This window comes from Calliphora vicina, chromosome 1 (assembly GCF_958450345.1).
Source record: "Calliphora vicina chromosome 1, idCalVici1.1, whole genome shotgun sequence".
Lineage (NCBI taxonomy): Eukaryota > Metazoa > Arthropoda > Insecta > Diptera > Calliphoridae > Calliphora > Calliphora vicina.
In genome coordinates, this window is record NC_088780.1 from 39,858,573 (window position 1) to 39,883,699 (window position 25,127).

Consider the following 25,127-nt stretch of genomic DNA (forward strand, 5'->3'; position numbering starts at 1 on the left):
TTTTGAAAGAGTTGGGCTTTTCCGATTTTAGTTGAACAGTTCAGCATTTAGCATACTATCTTCATCAATATTTTATTTTACTAAATTGATTATTTTAATTTTAACATGGGGATTTTTTTTTAATTATGGCAACACTACCGATGTATATTTACAAAAATAGTCTGCGCTAAAACATAATACATTAGTGCACAACAGACACTGCAAGTGGTTAGTTATTCGTTAACAAATTTGTAAAATATTTTGTAATAGATAAAAGTTTCTTCGACTAATCAATATTAATAAATATATTACACTAGGTGTTAATTAAACAATAAATGGCTGTAGTATTAAAGTTAAAATGGAAAATATAACCAATTCAAATAAACTAAATCAAGGTGGGTACACATGAAATACAAAATACTCTTCTTCAGTTATTTATACATATTTTTTTTTTAATATGAACAAGTGAAATAAAACACAACAACACAACCGAATTATAAAAACAACAACAGTATGTAGTAAATAACAAACAAACATAAATGGAAATGTAGAGAAGAGAAAACTTTCTCTTGAGTCAAAGATAAAAATAATCAAAACAAAAGACAAAAATTTGTTGGTTACAACAGAGAGTGTAGTAAATATTTTGTTGCTGTTGGTACCTATAAAAATACATATTTCAAATACTAATAGTTTTGAAACGAATTTCATTTTATTGTTCTGTTGTTTTTCTAATTTTTTAGCTGGAAATTGTAATGGATCCAATAATCACCATGATGAAACCAGCGAAATGTCTGCAGAAAATCCAAAAGCTCAAGCTTATTTAGATCATTTATTAAATGATGGTTGCAATGAAGGCGATAGCGGTTATGAAATGGAATTGCCCTTTTACTACAATGATAAATTATTTCGACAGTAAGTAATCTAATACAAACTATAAATTTTTGTTAAACTCATGTACATAGATACGAATAACTATGAGTATGTACATATGTAGCTACATACATTAGGGTATAACCAAAATTAGCCAATATTTGTACTGACAACGTAAATACAATTTTCTTAAATATTGGGATATTTGTTGTAGCAAAAAATTATAATTATTTTGTAAATTCATATTAAAATAATAGAATTATATTTATTCATTATTAGAGCTTTTCTATTCCCGCAATTTTTCATTTCCCGGGAAATCGGGATTAAATTTGAAATTTCCCGGGATCTCGGGAATTCCCGCCTAGAACAAATTATTAAATTTTGAAGATTGTAGACTTCGTTAAAAATCTAAAAAGTCTTTGGTTTTAAAATGTAATTGGATACATATAAGAAATACAATAAAAATATAATATAAAGAGATAAACTGATTCGATTTATAATTTTGGTTATATACAAACCTGTCACAATTTGTCATTTGTATCGGAATGGCTTCAATTTAAATTAGATTTTGTTTACCTTCGTTATATTACAATTAATTCTGTTAATTCGCAAAAATTAAATATTTCTTTTTTAATTTTTAATTGACAATGTTTTGCTTATTAAATCAAAAATTAAGTAAAGATGTTGATTAAAACTTGAAGAAAATCCAATAATATTAAAAAAAATTCAATTCCACAAAAGGTGGTTTTATTCCAAAAATTTTCGTTTTACTCTTTGTGAAAAAGCTAAACACTAAAATAATTACACTTTCGATCGAAATAGAATTCTGTGACAGAGTTTTTGGAAGAATTTGAATAATGAACATGTTATTGGTCTATTTCTTTAATCATCTTTAGAGAAAGTCAAGTTCAAAAACCATCACAAACCGCACAATTTCCCGGGATTTCGGTACTGAAATTTTTGCGGAATTCACGGAAACTCTAGTCATTATTCAAAGAATACGTTGAAATCGCAATTTTAAACAATTTAAAATATTCTAAAAGGGTTAAAATATTAAAAAATTATTGGTTGTTTTTATGTTTAAATAAAACAGAGGAAAACGTTTTTAATATCCATCCAATTAGCTTTATTAATTAGATCATTTTCAAAAAATTAAGGCTATTTTAAACCATAATTTTTCAACTTCTTTACGGTATGCACAATATAAAAATTTTACCGCCCTAATATACATTCATATGCATGCTTGAGTAGTAGCAAATATTCGCGTGTTATAACAATAAATAAATAGTGTTAGTACCCAGCAGTTCTAGGAGACTGAATAGTTATTTCAACATGTATGGTTTCTAATTCACCTCAAATAGTCAGTTGAAAAGATATCTCACAGACAGTCCAATAACCAATTGTTTGTAAACAAACCTACCACCGACAAATCTCCATTATATACCTTCTGGTGGGTAAAATAATTTTTTTTCAAAATGCAGTACAAAATAAAAGTGACTACACTCAAGTCTACTTAGAGACACTAAAGTTACAATTGACTTCACGCTAGGTTACTTGGGATGTCAGTATACTTAAGCAAAAAGAAAATAAATTGTATGAGAATTATATGACCACAATTTGTAGAAAATTTGTAAGAATACACATAAAAAAGTGAAGTAAAAAATAATCGTTTAAAGTGAATACACTCTAGATTATTTAGAGACACTATAGTGACAACTGTCTTCACGCTAGATTACATGGGATGTATAAAGTAACCAATTCACTCTGCACTGCAAAGCGCACATATTTGTCAAATATCCCAAAATATATTAATTGATGTCAGCGAAGTGATTAAACGTTAGTGACAATTACTGTCTATAAGGGTTACATTGACTACTTGCTTAACTGCTGGGTAATTAATATCAAAACAATTGTAGGAAAGTGTTTCGTACATATTTAGATAGTTTGCCAATTTTTAAATAAGCAAGATTGCTGTCAATTGTTTATTCTATAGACACTTATTTAAATCATACACGTTTAAAATACGACATAGTAATGTAGATTTATTACGATAAGTGCAATACCGTTACAACTTATACAGCTTTTTTTATAAAATAAATATATTTAATCAAAATTGTGTGTATGGAAAAAATACAGTGATTCCCAACATTTTTATTGTCATGGCCCATATTTTCGTTCAAAAATTTGGCGTAAGTACCGGTTTAACAAACGAAATATAGCAGAAACTTTTAAAACGTATTTCAAAGGTAAATATTAAGTATCGCTAATGTTCCACATTGTTCCGGTTACTTTAAATACGTCAACGTACCACATATTTTATTTTTTTCCGCTTGTAGACCTAAAAATTATGAATATCTTGGAACATGTTAAATAAAAAAAATAACCCAGAAAATATGTTATAAGTTTTATAACTTAACATTTTCTTATTAACATGATTGCTTCATTTGCACAATATTTTTTTTAAAATAAATTCTTTAAAACTAATTAAAAAACACGTACAAATAATGGTCAGCTGCTTGAAATAACTTAGGTACATTAGGATGGCACCTTTTGTATGGAGGACAAATAATGTGTGGATGTTCCTAACTAAAATTAAAGTTTAGTTTGTTTGAGTAAATCATTTCTAAAAATTGGTGAGCTGGATCAAAGTATAAAAAGGTCCTTTTCTAAATTTTTTGAAAAAATTTTAAGTTTTCTTTAAATTTTGACATAGAACTATTTAATTTAGTTAGCTTAAATTAATAGGTTTTAAATATCATATAAATTCACCGAAACTATTTTATTTAAATTTTCGAAATCTATTATGTATGTATGTATATTAAAGTGGGTCCATTTAGCAATCGATATTGTGCCATAGATTTTTCGATAGCTTTTGGTAAGAGGAAAAAAATCCACTACGAAATTTCAGACTTTTTCTCAATAAAAACGAGGAATGTAGCTGGCAGTTGCTACAGACCGTTAAATTCAAATCGCTAATGCAAACTCGTAACAGTATAATTAATAATAAATTAATCAGAAAATTTACATTGAAAAATTTAAAAAAAAAATTAACTCAATCGTATTCTGTATGAATTTAAGCTGACAACTGTAAATAAATCAAAATAAACATTTTGAAAGAGACAATAAAAAATGTTAATATGAATAAAAGTTAGTAACACCCAGCTTTGAAACAAGTAGTCATTGTTTATTATTCACCATGTGTGTTAAGTTCAGGCGCGGATCCAGAGCGGACAAAAAAAGGAAATTACACCCCCCAAAAACCGAAATGTTTAAATATAAAAAACTAAAAAATAAATTCTACTTGTATTAATATTTGTCAAAACTTTATCAGCCCAATTATTAATACAAAATTTCCCAGGAGTTTTTTCCCATTGAATTTGAATAGGGAAAATGGGAAAAGGGGAATTTAAATAATTGTGCTGTATGTATCATAATTAGGGATTGGGGTTTCCCGGATAAAAAAAAACTTTTTATGTCCATTGGCGACCAAATAATTATTTTCATTAAAATTTGGGATATGCATACAAATATGCATTTCGAAGTAAAATATAACAAAATATGCATTATCAATCAAATATGCAAAAATAAGCCTTAACAAATCGTTGCGATTTTACAGCAAACTATGTGATTAGGATAGATAATTAGTTTACATTTGTACGTTCGACAAAAAACATGAATTTCTATATAAATTCGTTCCCTAGTAATTACAAATTTGCATTGCCAATTGTGGTGAAAGGAATACAAAATTATTGATGCATTAAAAATGTGTATCGATAAAATATATACATATATTGGGTTCGAAAAACTTTAGCAAGATCAATGTAACTAGTATTCTATTATATACTAGTTGACAGCCCCGGCTTCGCCCGGTAGCTATTTACTAATGTTAGTTCTTCAAGTTTCTCCAACCCACATACACCTGCATGTTCTTAATTGCAAATAAAATATCTAAATACTTTAGGGGGCTTTTTTTTATTACAGTTAACTGAACTCAAAAAAAATGTCCGATTTTTACACGGAAATTTTGAATTTTTTTTTTTACAAACCATCTCCCGAAAATTTCGAATCGAATAAAAAATCACCCAAATCGTCCCAGCCGTTCTCACGTGATGGCATTACATACATGGATCATTTAATTTTTATATATATAGAAGATAGATAAAGAGTGGGCCAGACAAAATGTATACCTGTATTAAGTTAAATAAAACTTAACCGTACAATATAAAAATTCTCTAAAATACGCAAATTTATTCAAATATTGTACAGTTACCTTTTTGGACGAGGTGGTCCACTTACACTTAAAATCGGACCTGTCCCGGGATACCTTTCCTGTGTTCTTTTATTATTTTTTTTACAAGAGACCAATACTTTTCCACATGCCGAAGTTCTGGACAGTTGGGTGGATTTGCCTCCCGTGGTACGAAATTGACATTATTTTTTGAATACCACTCAAGGGTTCTTTTTTCCATAGTGACATGATGCCAAATCGGTCCAGAAATATGAAGGCACTCGTGCTGTTTTATGAAAGGTAAAAGCCGCTTTTGTAGACATTATGTAGTATATATTTATGTGTTTATCGTGCCTGTTGTCACAAATGATAGGCTTCTTTTGCCACAACTGCAAATGGCTTGCCACACAAGAAACTTTTTGGAGAATTTTGTTTTTTTTTTGTCCGGTATTGTTAACTCGTCCATCACTCACATTAAAATATTGACCGGGAAGTTTTAAAAAAAAATTACCTAAATTTTTTCGCTCGTTCTTTTGCTTTTAAGTTCTTTACCGAATAGCGATCTGTAACTCTCTGAACTCAATACGTCTTCAACACAGCATTAGCTTTGGCTCTGCGCACTTTAACTTTACGCACTTTGCTTTTCTGATTGAAGTGTTCGGTGCTCTTCGAAAGAGTTGTTCGAATTATTTTGCCTTAGTATCTGTTAGACCTTTTTTTCTTCCTGATCCAGGTTTTCTTTCAATGTTCAAGTCTTCATTACCCTGTTTAATGACTTTTTGAAACAGTGAGACTATAAACCTTCAGATCTTTTCCTTTATTTTTTTTTTAATCGTCCATATTGGATTTTTTAAAAGTTTTTAGTATTTTTTATTTACTTTTATTTCGCTGTCAATTTTAACCGAAATAATAGTTGAAAATTAATGATCTGACATATTTTTAAAAGCTAACGTGATTAAAAATATAACAATTTGTTGGACCAAGGATAAGTTTTGGCTGGAATAGTGTGTATAAGTTTCTTCTGACTCACTCTTTAAATACATATATCATTATTTGTATTCCGTATATGTGATATTTTTCATTTAATAATTTGATGCACAACGAAAATCAAAATAAATATAAACCCAAAGTCATTTAAATAAATTGTAAACACTTTTTATACATATTTATTATTATAATTTATAGGTAAAAGTTTGTAGTAATTTATTTATCGCAGCTGCCGTTGGGTATTTAACTTGAAATCAGACATATTAATACTTAAGATTTACTTGCCAAATTAAACAATTATTTTTTTATATGTTTTGCTACTATGATGAGTTTTCCTAATGATGCAACTTTATTAATATTTTGTTTCTATTTGTTGTATATTTTCAGAGGCCAAAGCTATTTGGCAAAATATCGTTTTGTATTACAAAGTGGCATGTTGGCCGGTTTAGTTGCAGTCTTAGCCATACCCTCCATATTAAAAGTGCTCATTTGTACACGCCAATCCGGATCGCCTGCAACAGCATATAGAAGATATGTTCGCACAATATTACTCACAACAGCCTGGTATATATATTCACCCACACCGAGAACATCTAAATTCTGGATTAGTTTGGAAGGTGTACGGAAAGCCCATTCGCGTTCTAGTCGAGCCTGTGCTAAATTGGGTGCTGGTCAAATAACGCAAAAAGATTTAGCTTTAACACAGTTTGGTTTTATAGGATTTCTAACATTGGGTGCTCATCGCATACAACTATATGATGAAGAATTCTTAGAAGCTACTTCACATATGTGGCGGGTTATAGGCTATCTGCTGGGTATTAAAGATGAATATAATATTTGTGGTGAAAATTGGTCTGAAACTAAACTGAGACTGGACATTGTAATGCGCAAGGTGTATGAACCGGCTTTGGAGAATACCAGCAAAGATTTCGAGGAAATGTGTAAAGCTTTATTAGACGGTCTATGGCCGGTAAATACCAGTTTGACTGTGGGTTCATTTCTCTATATGACCAAACGTCTGGCTTATGTTAAGGGCTATGAATATTATGAATTTGATTATCGTCCAGGTACAAAACCTGATCCAAATCAATATCGCTACTACAAAGATTTAAGTTGGTGGGATCGAGTTGTGGTATTCTATGGCCTACTTTTGGTGACTTATTTACACAAATATAATATTGTCCGTTGGCATCTGAATTTCCGTGTTTGGTTTAATGAACAATTAATGTATTATTTGCCTTATATTGCCTTTTTTAAATATGGATTTAAATGGGCTTATGTGCGTGTCTTTACCGGTAGCGGTGTAAAAACTTTTAATTTTCATTTGAAAGAAGATTAACTTTATGTTTTTAAGCTGATAATATTGTTATAATTTGAATAATATATGTATGTATAAAAGAAATAAAATGTGTTTTATGAAATAATTTTGATAAAATATTTGCAGAAATGTCTGCTTAAATGAATGAATTATATATTATTTGCCTTATATTGCCTTCTTTAAATATGGAATCAAATGTATATGCCGGCAATGGAGTAAATTCACTTGATGTCCATTTGAACGAAAATTAATTTAAGTAATATTTTTGTAATTTATATATGTATGTAGAATATGAATAATAAAGAAATTTAGATTTTAAATTTTATAAAAAAAAGTTGTTAGTATTATTAACACTTTTCAAATTTAAAATATTATTAAAATAAGTCGGTATTTCAAAAAATCTTTTCGAAAAAACATTTATTGTTTACACGATAGTATTACAAATATTTTATTTCTTTGTTGATTGATATTTTTCTGAAAATTTTATTTTTATTTTATATTTTCTTGACATTTTTATTTGCCTTATTTGTTTTTATAAATACATACCCGATACATATGAAAATAAAAAGTTTTTGAATTGTTTTAAACAAATTTTCAATACCGACCGTAAATCAAAAAAATCATTCGTATTTTTTGAAAATCTAATACAAATTTTGTTTAGACGATGAAATTGTATTATGATACTTTTGATACGTTTTTGACAAATATTAATACTCAGTATTGCCGTCTATAAATACCTTTACATATATGTATTTATGAACTAGCAGACCCGACAGACGTTGTCCTGTCCAAGTTAAAAAAAATGCTTGTGTTCGATTTGTGAGAAGGGGTTTGAAAAGCGTAAAAATAGTTAAAAAGAAAAAAAAGTATTATTGAATGATAATTTTTATTCATATAGGACATAGAATAAAATATACATTGAAGCGCTACTGAGAGACAAATAACCTAACGTTGTTGTCAAAAACCTAATGTGTCGATTATGGATGAAAACCGAACTTCAGTTGCGTTGCCAGAAGCCAACCACAAATTTCTGGTTGCCATTTGGCAACAGAAAATGATGCTGCCAGTTGCCATCTGTAAAACCATTTAGACAACTGACAACGCAACTAGAGTTTGGTTGCCATCCATAATCCACCCATAAGTCTTGCAACAACAAAAACACAAAACATCTACATTGATTTACATGTAATCAATGTAGAGATTTTGAGTTTTTATATAAGTAATTGAATTTTGGTCAGAAATATGAGTGATCACAGATCGAGCTCCTTTTCTTGATATAACGCTTATTGTCCAAGTTATTAGCGAATTTAAATATTTTGAGTTTTTATATAAAAAAATCGATTTTTGTTAAGAAATATGAGTGATCACCAGGGAAACCAAAATATGCAAATGCATGTTTTTTCAGGTGAGTCTAATGGCCACATGGATAAGATATTTACACGTTTCAGAACTATTTAAGAATTTTGGCATCGATTTGTTAGTGCATATTTTTGCATATTTGACCCTTAAATGCATATTTTTGCATATATTTGTTTGAGGAGCATATTTATGTCATATTTTTGCGTTTTAGAGCATATTTTACTGTTTAATAGCATATTTTGACTTTATCAAAACCAAATTTTGTCTTACTTATTTTTCGCTGTTGTGTTACAGGTTTTTACTTCCTTTGTTTAAAATTCAAAATTGAAAAATATATTTTTTTAATATAAAATAAGCACTACTTTAATAATAGCGCCATCTAAATATCAAATTTTAGTTCTAATTCAAACTCAACCGTTCTAAGTGTTAAAGAAATATTATCTTTTAAATTTGCTCCTATAACGTCAATTGATGTCAAAAGAACATTTTCTATGTATAAAAATGTTTTCAGATCCAATAGACAACGATTTTTATTTTAAAATTTAAGTCAACATTTTGTAATTGCAACAATAACCTTAATTGAAGAAGTGACTTTATATTTATATAAAATATCATCAAAAAATACCTCTCGAGGACTTTTCATAACTTAAGTTCCTATTGTTTTTATGTTGTATTTATTTTTTGTTATACTTTTTAGTTCTTGTTATTTTTGTTTATTTTATGTTACTTTACCTTTTTAGAAATGAATTGTATTGATTTTCTTAAATAAAAGTATACTTTTTGGTTAACAATTATGTAAAAGTTTGTTTTTTAAGAGCATATTTTTTAAATTTTATGTTTTTACTGCATATTTAAAGCGCTTAAAACGCTTTTTTTAGAGCATATTTCCGGTTTACCTGGTGATCACACATCGAGCTCTTTTTGTTGATTAAACGCTTATTGGACAAGTTATTAGCGAATTTAGATATTTTGAGTTTTTATATAAAAAAATCGATTTTTGGTCAGAAATAGAGTGATCACAGATCGAGCTCCTTTTCCTGATTAAATGCTTATTGGCCAAGTTATTAGCCAATTTAGATATTTTGAGTTTTTATATAAAAAATCGAATTTTGGTCAGAAATAGTGTGATCACAGATCGAGCTCCTTTTCCTGATTAAATGCTTATTGGCCAAGTTATTAGCGAATTTAAATATTTTGAGTTTTTAATAAAAAATAGATCGAGTTCTTTTTCTTGATTAAACGCTTATTAGACAAGTTATCAGCGAATTTAGATATTTTGAGTTTTTAAATAAAAAACCGATTTTTGGTCAGAAATATGAGTGATCACAGATCGAGCTCCTTTTCTTGATTAAACGCTTATTGGCCAAGTTATTATCGATTTAAGCTATTGTGGGTTTTTATATAAGGAATCGAATTTTGGTCTGAAGTATGATTGATCACAGACCGATGTATTTTGCAGATGTATTTAATAAGTGGGCGTATTAGTGGACGTGTACAATTTTTATTTCTGTAAAAACTTTTGCGGAATATTGCGAACATTAAAAAAACAAATTAGTTAAATTGGTACAGCCGTCCTGCGATTTTAGATATATCGAAAAAAAATTGCTGTGGTTAATTTTTCTTTCATTAAAAACTTAAATTGGATTACTATCATCATTTAAACAAAAAATTAGACAAATCGATGTAGCTGTTTTCCGATTTTAGATAAATCGAAAAATGTCCGGCCGTTATCTACTGATGCAATTACCAACGAACGACATTTGATTTTTTTTTAGATATAAGATAGACGGAAGGAGCCTTTATCTTTAGTTATTTCTCGAATTTCAGAAACAATACAATTTTTGTAGTCATTATTACTTTTTTAAATTTGGAATTATGAGAAATTTTAAGCAATTTAATAAATTTAAATATATATCTACATTTATTCGTTTTATTCGATTATTCTACATAAAATTGTTCGAATTATTCGTTATTCGAAAATGGTAATTTTTAAATTGTTCGAATAATTATTCGTAAGAAATTATTCGATTAATCAAACGATCATTTCTCGAATGAATACCCTAGTTTTTCTACATGTAAGTAAAAGTTCATTTTGTAAATGTTATCGAAGGAGAATGATGTCACCAAAGAGCCACAAATATAAGAAAATTACAGAATTAAATAAACCTTATAAATATCAGCATTTTTTATTTTTACGTCCATTTGCGGCTTGAAAACTAATTTTATTATTTCTATTAATAACAATTAAGTGTTACCATGATATTCAAATACAAACATTTTTAAAATCTTATGAAATTGGTATTTTTTACGAATACGATAAAAAATACCAAAAAAAAAAAATATAATTATTATTTTACCACAATCCAGTAAATTTGTCGGAAATTTAGGGTCGAAAAATTATATTGTGGAAATTACAAACGGAATGACAAACTTATATATAACTTTCTCACGAAGGTGAAGAGTATAAAAAATGTTCAGAGAAAAGATCATGTTTCCAATTCTGATTCTTTATAATATACATATATACTGAAAATAAGCGAATTCACTTAATTGTGAATAAATTCGAAAATAATCCATCGAATTTTATGATCGATACCTCATTTTGTTCCTATTACATGTGGCTTTGCGATAAAGCAACAAATCTAAAGAATTTCTGCCGTTTTCGATTTTCCTGATTTTTTTAAAACAAAAAAAATATATTTTTTGCTTCAATTTGTTGTTATAACTCCGAAACTACTGAGCCGATTGAAACGCAATATATATGTGAAAATGTGTACATAACATGGGGAAAATGTTTTCAATATTCAATCGATCGAAAGAAGAACATTAACACTCAATTTTATGTATATCAAACAAAAAAGTTAAATTTTGTGAAAATGAGCGAATTCACTTAATTGTGAATAAATTCGAAAAGAATCAATCGATATTTATCCTCGATATCTCATTTTGTTCCTATTACACGCGGCTTTGCGACAAAGTAATAATAAACAGTTCTGCCGTTTTCGATTTTTCATGAGTTTTTTAAAATATAAAAATTTGCTATTTTCACGTAAAAAATATATTTTTTGCTTCAATTTGTTATTATAACTCCGAAACTACTGAGCCGAACAAATTAAAGATTATATAAATTTGAACTTTCCTAAGTTTACTTCAATAATAGTGGACTAACCCTTTTTGAGTTATCATAAATTATGTGGAGAAACATCTAAAAAAAAATCATAATTTTAGAAAAAAAAATGTTTAAAAAAAATCTATCCATAGAATTTAAAAATGTTACCATTTTTGTACATGATGCATCAAATCTATATAGTGGTTAGTGAAGCCTTTTTTTGCTGTTGACCTGTGTAATTTGAGTTATGAAATATGTATGTGTTGTAAAATTTTAATTTTGACCCTGGAATTGAAAGGGTTGGGCTTGTCCGATTTTAGTTTAACAGTTCAGCATTTATATCTTTCGCGGTGTGTGAGATAGCACAATAAAATTACTTCATTAATATTTTGTTTTATAAACTAGGATATTTTAATTTTTATATGGGAATTTTTCTTTGGATTCAGGCAACACTACATGTACCGAAGTATAAAATTTAAAAAAAAAACTCTGCTCTATATTATAAAACATTAGTTTAGAACATTATTATACATCAGACACTGCAAGTGGTTTGTTATTCATTAATAAATTTATAAAATAATTTGTAATAGTTAAAAGTTTCTTCGACTAATCAGTATTAATAAATATATGACTGTACTATAAAAGTTAAAATGAAAAATATAACTAATTCAAATAATCTAAATCAAGGTGGGTACACATGAAATACAGAATACTCTTCCATCATACCTATTAACTACAGATACATTTGCTGGGTTATCTTTGCAAACTAAGTATCTACACAGTAGTAAGTATCTAAAACAGATTCGTGGTAGCAACCAAATTTATAGCCAATCGAATGATAATCGAATTAATGAACTAATTTTGCAGTTGTGGCTACAAAATTTTAGAAGTGGTAACAAAAGTTTTTGGCTGGTTTAACCGAAATTCTTCTTTATCCACTGATTTTCAGTTGCTAGAACCGAAAAATTCTATGTGAGCAACCGAATCATTCGATTGGCAACAAATTCGGTTGCTATTACGAATCTGTATTATCTGTGTAGTTACAAGTGTTCATAAAAAACCGGTTAACCGACATCGAAAAAACCGGTTAACTGTCATATATGTGAAGAAAATATAAAATGTCCTATAAAGTATACACAGCTTTAAAATTTGTAGTTTTTAGTAGTCAGGAATGGTTAATATTAAATAACTATAAATATACAAAAGTCCATTTTATTTTGAAAAAATTTCAAAATTATAATCTCAGTCAAATGGAATTGAGTAGAAATATGTTACTAAATATATAATACATACTTGTTTTAATTACACTGTCCAACAGAATTTTTGGAAAAGAATAGCGACCCTAAAATTCTGAAAGGGCATATTGAGTAGATAATTTTTGTAGAATAAACTTATAGTCCAGGTGGTCTGAATTTTAATTTTTTGATCGAAGGGAGCATTATACTAACTGAACAAATGTTGTAAGTTAATGTCTAAGGGAATTCTTATTGTCAGAGTTTTATGTGGAATTTTATGGGTGTCATTTTCGTGGAAGATCTTAACCCTCTAGCTCCTCTCTATAGGGGTCAATTTGACCCTTTTTTGTTAAAATCAAAAAAGTCCTTTCAAAAAGGACATTTAAGGATTAAAATATTCTACGAAAATTTTAGTGGGGGTCACCAAAGATACTGAAGTTGTAAATAAGGCTCTTTACGCTTTATTAGAAAAAGTACGCAGCTCACATTTTTTAAAAAAATCACCAAAAATCTATTTATTATCCGAATGAGCTGATATTTAAAATATAAATATTCCTAGAGAAGATCACTTTTAGGTCAAGAGTTATTTAGTTAGGTTTATTTTTTTTTTAATTTTGCTCGATATTTTTTTAGTTTTTTAGATATGTCGCACTGTGGGAGAAATCAACAATTTAGTGGCGCAAAATAAAAAAAAAACTTTGGCATATTTGATTCATTGTTATGTGGTTTCAATCTATAGTTGTTGCTGTACTTAAAAATATTTAACATTTAATAATAACTTCAGTGGTTTGGTATTGACAACTATTTAAATGTAAACAATTTTTCAGAAATTTTTTTTATGAAGAATTGTTTTCAAAGTTGTTATTAAGGAACACCTAGTACCTTGTACTAGGTGTTCTTTAAGTTGTATTTTTACTTTTTTTTATGTAGATGGAATATGGGGCTTGGTAAATCAGAAAAATATAAATATATTTTCCTCTGTTTGTGATAACCAATGGCCATATTCTTATATAATTTTTTTTTTTACTTTTTGAATTTTCGGAAGGTTGCCAGTTACTAATGCTGTGATATCAAGGCTATATTATAGACTACATATGGTGAAAAATTTAGCTGCGAAAAAGTGCGAGGTGAATTTATATAATTTTTTTAAGAAATTATTATCGTTGGGACGATGTAAAACCTTGTCCTAAATTTGTTCCTTATTTGTTTAAGATTCTATATAAGAAGTGTTATTGGTAATTACATTATATAAAAATGAAATTTATGTAATTCTAACTACTTACAAGTTGCTAAAAACAAATGCCCATATACCAAATTTGACATGCAATTATGAGTCCTTTTAAATATGGTAGTGCTTTATTTAGATTAAAAATATAACATTTGCAAAGCGTTTTATGTCAATATTAATATATTTGTTTTAACGCTGTGTTATAATCACATTGTCCAGAACTTCATCTGCAAGCTATAAAAAAGTGGAACCGTTATCGAAAGATGTTAGGCAACTTTTGTTGGATCCATTATTTCCTAGTGATTCATCAGACTCCAGTTTTTTGATAACAGCGAGTCCAAATATTTCTCGATTTTCTCCATTCCGATGTTGGTTGTTGCACAGTGTAATTGTTATTCGTTTTAAAAATAAATTTATTAATAAAACTAAATAAAGTTTAATTTTATATGAATATTTCGACCTATGCCAGCAATAGGGTAAATGTCCAAAATCTATAGATTTAATTAGTTACTTGCTATAAATAAAATTACTTATAAAATTTAAATTTTTTGAAAGATATACACAGAGAAAACAGATTCGTGATAGCAACCGAATTTGTTGCCAATAGAATGATTCTACCGTAGTAACCGAATTTTTACAGTTGTAGCTGAAGTATTTTAGAAGCGGTAACAAAATTTTGATTGCTTCAACCGAAATTCTTCTTTATCAACTGACTTTCTGTTGATGGAACCGAAAAATTCTATGTGTGCAACCGAATCATTCGATTGACTACAAATTCGGTTGCTATCACGAATCTGTTTTCTCTGTGTATTAAAATAATTTCTTAGAATTGAAAATAGTATAGAATTTCTTCCGAGGTAGTGTAGTTTAGCAGCCTCTCCCGCGCATTCTACTGAAGTAGCAGTACCCATTCTGCATTACTTTATTAGCTTACCTCCTTGCCTGCAATATTTCCATATAAATGAAATTAATTTGGCCAAGTGTTTTGAAGATACGAATTTAATTCCACTAAATTAGGGTTTTCTCCCACTGTGTGTCGGGCTGGTTCGATTTTTTTTTTAAAAATATCATCTGTATTTGCGATAAAATTTCGAATATTACAAAGACAACTTGTTACACGCATCCAAAGTTGGAACATGTAAAAATGGCCGTATTTTTTACAAAATAAATAAACAACCCTAAATAACTCTTGACAAAAATATGAGACCCAAGGTGGCGTGTACTTTTTTAAATATGTAAAGCGTAAAGAGCCTTATTTACAACTTTGGTATCTTTGTCGTAGAATATTTTGATCCTTAAATGTCCTTTTTGAAAGGACCTTTTTTGATTTCTCAAAAAAATGGTCAAATTAACCCCTAAAGAGAGAAGCTAGAGGGTTAAGATCTTCCACGAAAATGACGCCCATAAAATTCCACAATATAACTCTGACAATAAGAATTATCTTAGACACTAACTTACAACATTTTTTTTCAGTTGGTGCTCCCTTCTATCAAAAAATTAAAACTTTGACCCACTGTAAAAAAAATTCAGACCAGCTGGACTATAAGTTTATTCTACAAAAATGATCTACAATTTGTTGGACAGTGTTATTGGTTTATTCATTAAATTTCAACCAAAAACTATAAATCAATTTTTTAATTAAATATTTGATAATTTTAAAATTTATTATCACCACGACATTCTGATATGAAACAGAAAATGTTACAAGTCCCAAAAAAGAACCTATAAGATGCAAACGCAATTCTTCTTAAGTGTGATTATTTGTCATTATAAATCATACCAAATAATTAATAAAACTCCATTATCAGATTTCAAAAATATTTCAAATCATGAATTTAAGAACGTTGTTCGTCTCTCCTGTAATATTTCTGAAAAGGACTTTGTACACTAAGCTAACGAAATGAATAATAAAATAAAATTTTAAGAACAAAACACACTAATGAAGTGTTGAAATAATGTATGTATATCAAATTCAATTTAACGTTTGGTAAAATCATCACTAAGTTTTTAATGAATCATTAGTAAGATTTAGCTTAACTTCTAGAATTATGTGGAATTTAATTTTTAATAGTTTCATTATGTGTAAGTTATTCTGAAAAAGTTTTTCAGTAAACTCGTCATCCTCTACTATTTAGAATCATTGTAATTCTTAAAAATATTAATCTAAAGAGGTTTGTATTGTAAATCAGCAGTATAGGTTTCAAATCAGACCGATAATATGTATACAATAATCGGGTTTCTTGTTTAATCGGTTAATCGAGCAAATAATTAATCGAGGTTTAGATTTATTCGGTTAATAATCGGTTAATTTAAAATTATTCGATTAACCGAATAATTTCTATTTTAATTTTAAATTGAAAATACAACAACGAATTTTGTGTACAAAAACATAAAAAACAGCTAATAAGGTATTTGAGATCATTTTTGTAAACATACCGCCTATTTGCTGCAACAACGTCATAACTCAAAATCCGCGTTTTTGGAACTGAGTAATACAAAATATGAGCCGTTCTATAATCTTTCATATAGTTTTATCAGTTTTCAAAAAATTCAATTATTTTATGTGTGAGAGTGTTTTTTTGTTGTAAACTTCAAAATTAAAATTCATGTTTTCTCGTATATTCGATAAGTAAAAACTTGGGTTAAATACAGACTAGAAAGATATTAACATCTACTATATATATTTCTGAAATCGCATGAAAATTTATTTAAGAAATAGTAAAATGTCATAAAACATTCAAAGACGTTTTTCTCGAAACAACTTTTTTTGAATTATTTAAGGTTGTTGCAGCAAATAAGCGATTTGTGAGTTTTTTAGGGTTTTAGTGAGATCTTCTGAAATAATCTTTTCCAAAAAGAATATAATTTAAACGATTTTTTTCTTTAGATTTAATAAAACTTTTCTTGGGAAAAAACTCTCTCGCTGATTGTATATGTTGGAGAAATCAAAAGCATGATAAAGAATATTCCTTTTTGGACTCTTTTAGATTTTGATTAATTTAATAGTTTCGTTTAGTTATGATAAAAGACTCAACAAAAACAGTGTAAAATTAAACAAAATAGATTTTTTCTCGCACAAGTGTTTCTGTATCTTGAGTTTGCGAGAATTAACTGTCATTTTAATAAATTTCCAGCAATGATTGGCAGGATGTGAGAAAAAGTGTTTCTGTAACAATATTTTGCGAAAAGTTTCTCACAAGAACTGTCAAAACAAGTCACATTTGAAATTGGTGTGAGAAAAACTAAATTTTAAAAAATATGGATATTTTTAAATTCGTATGTATAAATATGTAACCCAAATCAGCCGAAAATGTTAGTAGCAAAGAGTTTGAATAAAATAATTATATATACACATGTAAGTACACAAAAATGTATTTCAAAATTATTTTTTTTAATTCAGCAGTTATAAGCGCCACACTATACTTTTGGTTTTATATTCGAATCCTGACAATCAATAAAACACAATTGTTATATTTTGGCATTTTAAATTTTTTAGCCTTTCACTGTTTTCGTTTTATTATAATTTCTTTCGTTGACGTTTGTCTTGCATTTGCCACTTGATTACTGGAAATATTCCAATAAGAACAGAACCTGTGTTGTCTGTTTTCGCATTCAAATACAGAAACACTTTTTTCTCGCACATCGAGAAACGATGGAATTTTTTGTTTCACACTTCATGTGAGAAGTTTTCCGATGCGAGAAATACAGAAACGAGCTACTGTATTTGAAATGAAAGGGAAAAATAAATACAAAACAAATTTTTAAAGTGCAAAAAAAAGGAATTTCGGTTAATCGGTTAATCGACACAAATTAATCGGTTTATTTGTTATTTGAAAATCAGCAATTTTTAATTATTCGAACAGTTAACCGTCCAAAATTAATCGGTTAACCGATTAACGGTTAATCGATTGAATACCCTAGTTTGCGCTAACGAGCAAAAACAATACAAAACAAAATGGCACAATCATTCTCATTGTTTATGTTTGGTTTTTGTTTTACTCACTGCAAAGAACCAAACAAAACGATAGCAAACGTTTCGATTTGTTTATTTCCGTACTCTAATTGTAAGCATTCCAACAACTGATAAACTATTTTGTTCTAAACTATTTATAAGACCCACAGAATCTGGAAAGTTTTTTGATAAAATATCCTATAAATTTAAAATTAAAAATACTTGTAAATCACATAATAAATTAATTACACAGGGCAACAAAATCAAAAAAAAATTTACAGTCTTGTTAAACCACTACACAATTTTGATGTATTGTGGTTCCAGTAGTACAAATATGGTCCAAATTTTAAATTCTATGGAAAAGTTTTTTTTTTAATTTTTTTTCTTAAATAGCGAATTTTTGTAGATGTTTCTCCACATAATTTATGATAACTCAAAAAGGATTAGTCCGATATTACTGAAATAAACTTGGAAAAGTTCAAATTTACTTATCCTTTAATCTGTTTATATATTGCGTTTTAATCGGCTCAGTAGTTTCGGAGTTATAATAACAAATTGATGCAAAAACTATATTTTTTATGTGAAAATAGAAAATTTTTTTGTTTTAAACAACTCATGAAAAATCGAAAACGGCAGAAATGGTTTAGGTTTATTACTTTATCACAAATCCACATATAATAGCAACAAAATGAGATATCGATAATAAAATTACTCGATTGATTATTTTCGAATTTATTCACAAGTGAATTCGCTCATTTTCACAAAATTTAACTTTTTTGTTTGATATACATAAAATTGAGTAGTTAATAATCTTCTTTCGATTGATTGAATTTTTAAAACATCTTCCCCATGCTATTTACAAATTTTCACATATATATTGCGTTTTAATCGGCTGAGTAGTTTCGGAGTTATAATAACAAATTGAAGCAAAAAATATATTTTTTACGTGAAAATTGCTTTTTTTTTGTTTTAAAAAAATCATGAAAAATCGAAAACGACAGAAATTGTTCAGGTTTATCATTTTATCACAACCCCACATGTAATAGCAATAAAATGAGATATCGATCATAAAAATCGATTGATTATTTTCGAATTTATTCACAATTATGTGAATTCACTCATTTTCAGATTCAGAATTGTATGTGCTTACAAGCGTGTTCTTTGAGTGTAAATTTTACATGTGTTTTGTTATTGTAACAAAAATTTTAACAAAAGCAAAAAAATCACAATTTTAGAAAAAAAATGTTTAAAAATAAATCTATCCATAGAATTTAAAAATTTTACCATTTTTGTACTACTGGACCCACAATACATCAAAATTGTGTAGTGGTTTAAAAAGCCTCCAACATTTTTTCGATTTTGTTGCCCTGTGTAATGATACTTGGTAACAAATTTATTGCGAGGTAATATAGCAAATTGTAGGTTAACCAACAACAACAACCATATACCCACTATTGAAGAAATTGCTCCTAGATTAATCCTGTTAAATCAATGTAATAACACTGTTTATATTACCAATGAGCCACGTAACCTTATTGGAACTTACCTGTTGCAAATAAAGATTATAATTACTTTCAACTAACAGAAGCGAAACCCATACCGGCCATCTTTCAATTTAGGTTATCCGGATCTGCTATCTGATTACCTTGGAAACGGTAAACGAAATCAATCTAAATAAATAATGCAAAGTTATGGACCTTCTTGACCAAGAACAAATGGAATTCAATAATCACCATTTGACTATTCATGGTTTGCATAAATTTAATTGCATGGGCGAGATTGTTCCTTCAACACCATCAGTACAAGGACCCCAACCCGAATGGCCTGACAAAAATTTGATCCTTACAACAGAGAGGTAGTAACATTTTGTTAGTGCTGTTAAAACAAAAATATTTCAAATAGTGGTAGTTCTGTAACGAATTATATTTTATTGTTCTGGTGTTTTTCTATATTTTTAGCTGGAAATTTTAATGCATTCAATAATAATCATCATGATGAAACCAGCGAAACGGTTGCAGAAAATCCAAAAGCTCAAGCTTATTTAAATCATTTATTAAATGATGGTTGCAATGAAGGCGATAGCGGTTATGAAATGGAATTGCCCTATTACTACAATGATAAACTATTTCGACAGTAAGTATCTAATACAATTGTATTTGTTTTGTATATTGTAATTTAAATTACAAATTTTTCTTAAACTCGTGTACATAGATAGATGGTAGTCAATATTTGTACTGTTGTTCCTCTTTTTTAAATTTAAAATTAAAAATTTATTATGAAAAATATGTATATTTAGAATAACTCTCCGCATTCCACTTTGAATAAAAATAAGTAAGAGAGCTATATTCGGCTGTGCCGAATCTTATATACCCTTCACTAAATTTTACTTCAAAATACACTCAGGTCTCGTTTTATGCGATAGATGCGTTCCAAAAAAAAATCGCATAAAACGATACTCTAGCTTCATATAAAAACTAATGATTCGTTCCAAAATTCTGAAAAACCGTATAAATTCAAATTTTAATTAAAAAATACAAACAAAATCGCATAAAAAAATCAACAAAAATATATTTATTTAATTTACTTAAACAATAAAAACAAAATACGTTAAACACAAATATTTATAATTACAGAAAAAGTGAAAATGATCAAAAAAAAATGAGCTAACACATTTGTTAAGGAAATTCTGTAAATATGTATTATTAATCTAAATCACTGAACAATTGTCTGCATCGTTTTGGAATTGGTTCAACGTCACTTTCATCACTAGATGATATAATCATATTGTCATCATATGATAAAATATCATTTTCATCACTAGAATTAATCTAGCGAATAGGGGACGAAATCAAAGAATTTTTAGAAGCTTCAGTTGCTTCTTTTCTTGCAAAATAATTTGTCATTCAACTCTGCGATTTTGAATTTTTAAGTTGCTTATGCAACTCTTGATATCCGGGAAACAGATCAGTCAGTCCGCGATGAATCTTTAATGCTCTTTCCGTATCTGTATCTATATTAAGAATTTAATTTTGTAAAAAACAAACTATAACCATTATATCAGTGATGCAAAATTGGTTTAATTTAAAAAAATTGTAAAAAAGCTTTAAAAATCATCTAAAATTTTCTTTTAAATTCTAAAATTCTAAAAAAAAAATTTATTTAAAAATCGCATAAATTTTAATCCGCATAAAACGAGACCTGAGTGTACAAATTTTAAATATTTTTAGGTAAAAAAATTAATTTTTTTTTTCCAAAGTTGTTTTTTTAAATTTTTTTCGAATTGTTATTTTAAAATTTTTTAAATTTTTTTTTTTAAAAAATTTTTGTTTAAATAAATTTTAAATTTTTTTTTTTTTGTGATAAAAATTCGGTTTAAAAGTTATTTTTCCGATTTTGACCCATTGTTGGTCCAACTTATATGCGTCGTTGCAAAGGTCTTTGAAATATCTATCATTAATGACTTAGTAATCCAGATATAGGTAAAAAATCGAGGTTGTCCTGGTTTTTCCCTCATATCTCAGCCATTTGTGGTCCGATTTTGCTGATTTTAAATAGGAAACTTTCGAAAGCATGTCTGACAGAATTATTGAAGATTTGGTTCCCGAAGACATCTGGGGTCTTCAGAAAATTGATTTCAAAAGACAGACAGACGGACATGGCTTAATCGACTCCGCTGTCTATAACGATCCAGAATATATATACTTTATAGGGTCGGAAAATTATATTGTGGAAATTACAAACGGAATGACAAACCGTTTGTACCCTTCTCACGAAGGTGAAGGGTACAATAAATGAATATAATTAATACCGGAATTACTTGAGCAGTGAAAAGGACGTAGTGTTGTTAGCTCTTCAAGTTTCTCCATAAAATGTATCTTATTAATAAAAATGAGAAGTGAAAGTGAGGCAGTAAAAATTTAGTTCTTTGAGTTTTCCTAAAATTGTCTCATACTTGAGTTTTCCTAAAATTGTCTCATACTTAAAAAATGAGAAGTGAAAAGGAGGCAGTGTTGTTAGTTTTTAAAGTTTCTCCAAAAAAGATTTTTTATTATGAAAAATGGGATATAAAAACTTAAAATTTCCGAGTTTTACCATGAAAATTTCAAATCGAATAAAAAAAATCAACCAAATCTCTCCAGTCGTTCTCACGTGATGCCATTACATTACATATGGACCATTTCATTTTTATATCTATAGATAAATACATCATTATTTATATGCTGTATATGTGATATTTTTCATTTCAAATTATTCCTAAACGAAAATCAAAATAAATATAAACCCAAAGTTATTTAAATAAATTGTAAACACTTTATACACATTTATTATTATAATTTATAGATAAAAGTTGGTAGTAATTTGTTAATCGCAGCTGCCGTTGGGTATTTATTAAATACTATTTAACATGAAATAAGACATATGTCGGTACTAATACTTAATATTTACTTGGGTAATTGATTTTGACAAATTAAAAAATTACATATTTATTTATTTTGCAACTATGAGTTTTTCTAATGATTCAACTTTATTAAATTTTGTTTACATTTATTGTATAATTTCAGAGGCCAAAGCTATTTGGCAAAATATCGCTTTGTATTACTAATTGGCATGTTGTCCGGTTTAGTTGGAGTCTTAGCCATACCCTCCATATTAAAAGTGCTCATTTGCACACGCCAATCCGGATCGCCTAAAGCGGCATATAGAAGATATGTTCGCACAATATTGCACACATTAGCCTGGTATAATTATTCACCCACACCGAGAACATCTAAATTCTGGATTAGTTTGGAAGGTGTACGAAATGCTCATTCGCGTTCTAGTCGAGCCTGTGCTAAATTGGGTGCTGGTCAAATATCGCAAAAAGATTTAGCTTTAACACAATTTGGTTTCATAGGATTTCTAACATTGGGTGCTCATCGCATACAACTATATGATGAAGAATTCTTAGAAGCTACTTCGCATATGTGGCGGGTTATAGGCTATCTGCTGGGTATTAAAGATGAATATAATATTTGCGGTGAAAATTGGTCTGAAACTAAACTGAGGCTGGACATTGTAATGCGCAAGGTGTATGAACCGGCTTTGGAGAATACCAGCAAAGATTTCGAGAAAATGTGTAAAGCTTTATTAGATGGTCTATGGCCGGTAAATATCAGTTTGACTGCGGGTTCATTTCTCTATATGACCAAACGTCTGGCTTATGTTAAGGGCTATGAATATTACGATTTTGATTATCGTCCAGGTACAAAACCTGATCCAAATCAATATCGCTACTACAAAGATTTAAGTTGGTGGGATCGAGTTGTGGTATTCTGGGGCTTACTTGTGCTGACCTATTTACACAAATATAATATTGTACGTTGGTTTCTGAATTTCGGTATTTGGGTTAATGAAAAATCATTGTATTATTTGCCTTATATTGCCGTCTTTAAATTTGGAATCAAATGGGCTTATGTGCGTGTCTTTAAAGGTAGCGAAGTAAAACCTTTTGATTTCCATTTGAAAGAAGAATATTAATTTTAAAGATGATTAATTTTAAATATGTTTTTAAGTTGATAATATTGTTATAATTTTTTGAAAAATATATGTATATGAATCAACATATGAAAGAAAGTATGTAAATGATTTTTATGAAATAATTGTCATAAAATATTTGCAGAAATGTCTGTTAAAATGAACGAATTATGTATTATTTGCCTTATATTACCTTCTTTAAATATGGAATCAAATGTACATGCCCGCAATGGAGTAAATTCACTTGATCTCCGTTTGAACGAAGATTAATTTAAGTAATATTTTTATAAATTATATAAGTAGAATATGATTAATAAAGAAATTTAGTTTTTAAATTTTATTTAAAAAAAAATGGATAGTGTTATTTACATACATATATGTATGTATTTATTTATAAATAAGATTACTAATTAAAATTTTTGAAAAAAATAGCGGATTCATGAAGTCGAATTCTTGCCCTAGTAAAAAAGCATAAGATCTATTTCTAATGTATTTTGTTACTTTGCTAGAGAAAGTACTCTACATTGTGAATACCGCTAATAGTTATGTCCTTACTAGGGTGATCGATTCTTCGACATTTTTTAGAAACCAGATTTCGGTTTCTTCGAAAAATTGCAATTTAATATAAACCGGTTTCGGTTTTTTAATAATAACCGGTTAACCGATTTTTTGGCAAAATATTAAAACGCCAAGAAATAAGAAGAAACTAAGTTTTATTTTATATTAAAGATCTTATACTTATGATAAAGAATATACATGTATTCTAATTACAAAAAATAAGTCTTTTTAAAACGTTCACAATGTCTTCGGGTCAAATTCGACCCATTTTGATATTAAAATTAAATTTTTCTATATTTGATATTTTATGAATTTTATTTAATTTCAAATATCAACAACTACGTATATAAAATTTTTTGCACTTAAGATCATTGGTTAAATTTGACCTGGAGCTAAAATCTTAAATTTTTGTTACGCACAATTAAGTTGAATGTTTTCAGAGCTTTGGCTAACATATATCCGTATCTTTTCATCATACTTGCTGAACATTATATTTGTATGAAAACTGGGATTCCCCTTGTAAATACCAAAGCTATTGTTTTCTTAAGATATTCGGTTCAAATTTGACACATTTTGAAATTAAAATTGAGTTTTTTCTAAAATGAGTGGTTGATATTTTACGACTTTTATTTAATTTCAAAAGTCAACAACTACGTTAGGTTTAAAAAAATGGAAAAAATATATAGAATATAATATATGTAGATAGCTTGTGACATTTTTCAAAATATAAAAAGTCTTCTAAAACAGTTGGAGTATTTTTTTTAAGTTTTTTGGATTTTGAATATTTTTT

The 25,127-nt window shown here is 28.1% G+C and overlaps 2 protein-coding genes across 2 annotated transcripts; both read left to right on the top strand.

The window, feature by feature from the left end:
* The first annotated feature begins 250 nt into the window (after nucleotides 1-250).
* Nucleotides 251-7,651, top strand: LOC135948953 (uncharacterized). The gene is made up of 3 exons (XM_065498404.1): nucleotides 251-374; nucleotides 720-891; nucleotides 6,452-7,651. Exons 1-3 carry the CDS (start codon nucleotides 338-340, stop codon nucleotides 7,401-7,403), a joined length of 1,161 nt encoding a protein of 386 aa, XP_065354476.1. The 5' UTR covers nucleotides 251-337; the 3' UTR covers nucleotides 7,404-7,651.
* Nucleotides 7,652-12,500: 4,849 nt separating this feature from the next.
* On the top strand, nucleotides 12,501-23,782 carry LOC135963688 (uncharacterized). The gene is made up of 3 exons (XM_065515644.1): nucleotides 12,501-12,537; nucleotides 20,224-20,398; nucleotides 22,828-23,782. Exons 1-3 carry the CDS (start codon nucleotides 12,501-12,503, stop codon nucleotides 23,780-23,782), a joined length of 1,167 nt encoding a protein of 388 aa, XP_065371716.1.
* The last annotated feature ends 1,345 nt before the right edge of the window (nucleotides 23,783-25,127 follow it).

Excerpts from the sequence above, each read along its gene's own strand:
- LOC135948953 (XM_065498404.1), top strand. The coding sequence starts at position 338 with ATGGAAAATATAACCAATTCAAATAAACTAAATCAAG. Across the intron at positions 375-719 it reads TTCAAATAAACTAAATCAAG|CTGGAAATTGTAATGGATCC; the intron begins GTGGGTACACAT and ends CTAATTTTTTAG. Across the intron at positions 892-6,451 it reads AATGATAAATTATTTCGACA|AGGCCAAAGCTATTTGGCAA; the intron begins GTAAGTAATCTA and ends GTATATTTTCAG.
- LOC135963688 (XM_065515644.1), top strand. The coding sequence starts at position 12,501 with ATGAAAAATATAACTAATTCAAATAATCTAAATCAAG. Across the intron at positions 12,538-20,223 it reads TTCAAATAATCTAAATCAAG|CTGGAAATTTTAATGCATTC; the intron begins GTGGGTACACAT and ends CTATATTTTTAG. Across the intron at positions 20,399-22,827 it reads AATGATAAACTATTTCGACA|AGGCCAAAGCTATTTGGCAA; the intron begins GTAAGTATCTAA and ends GTATAATTTCAG.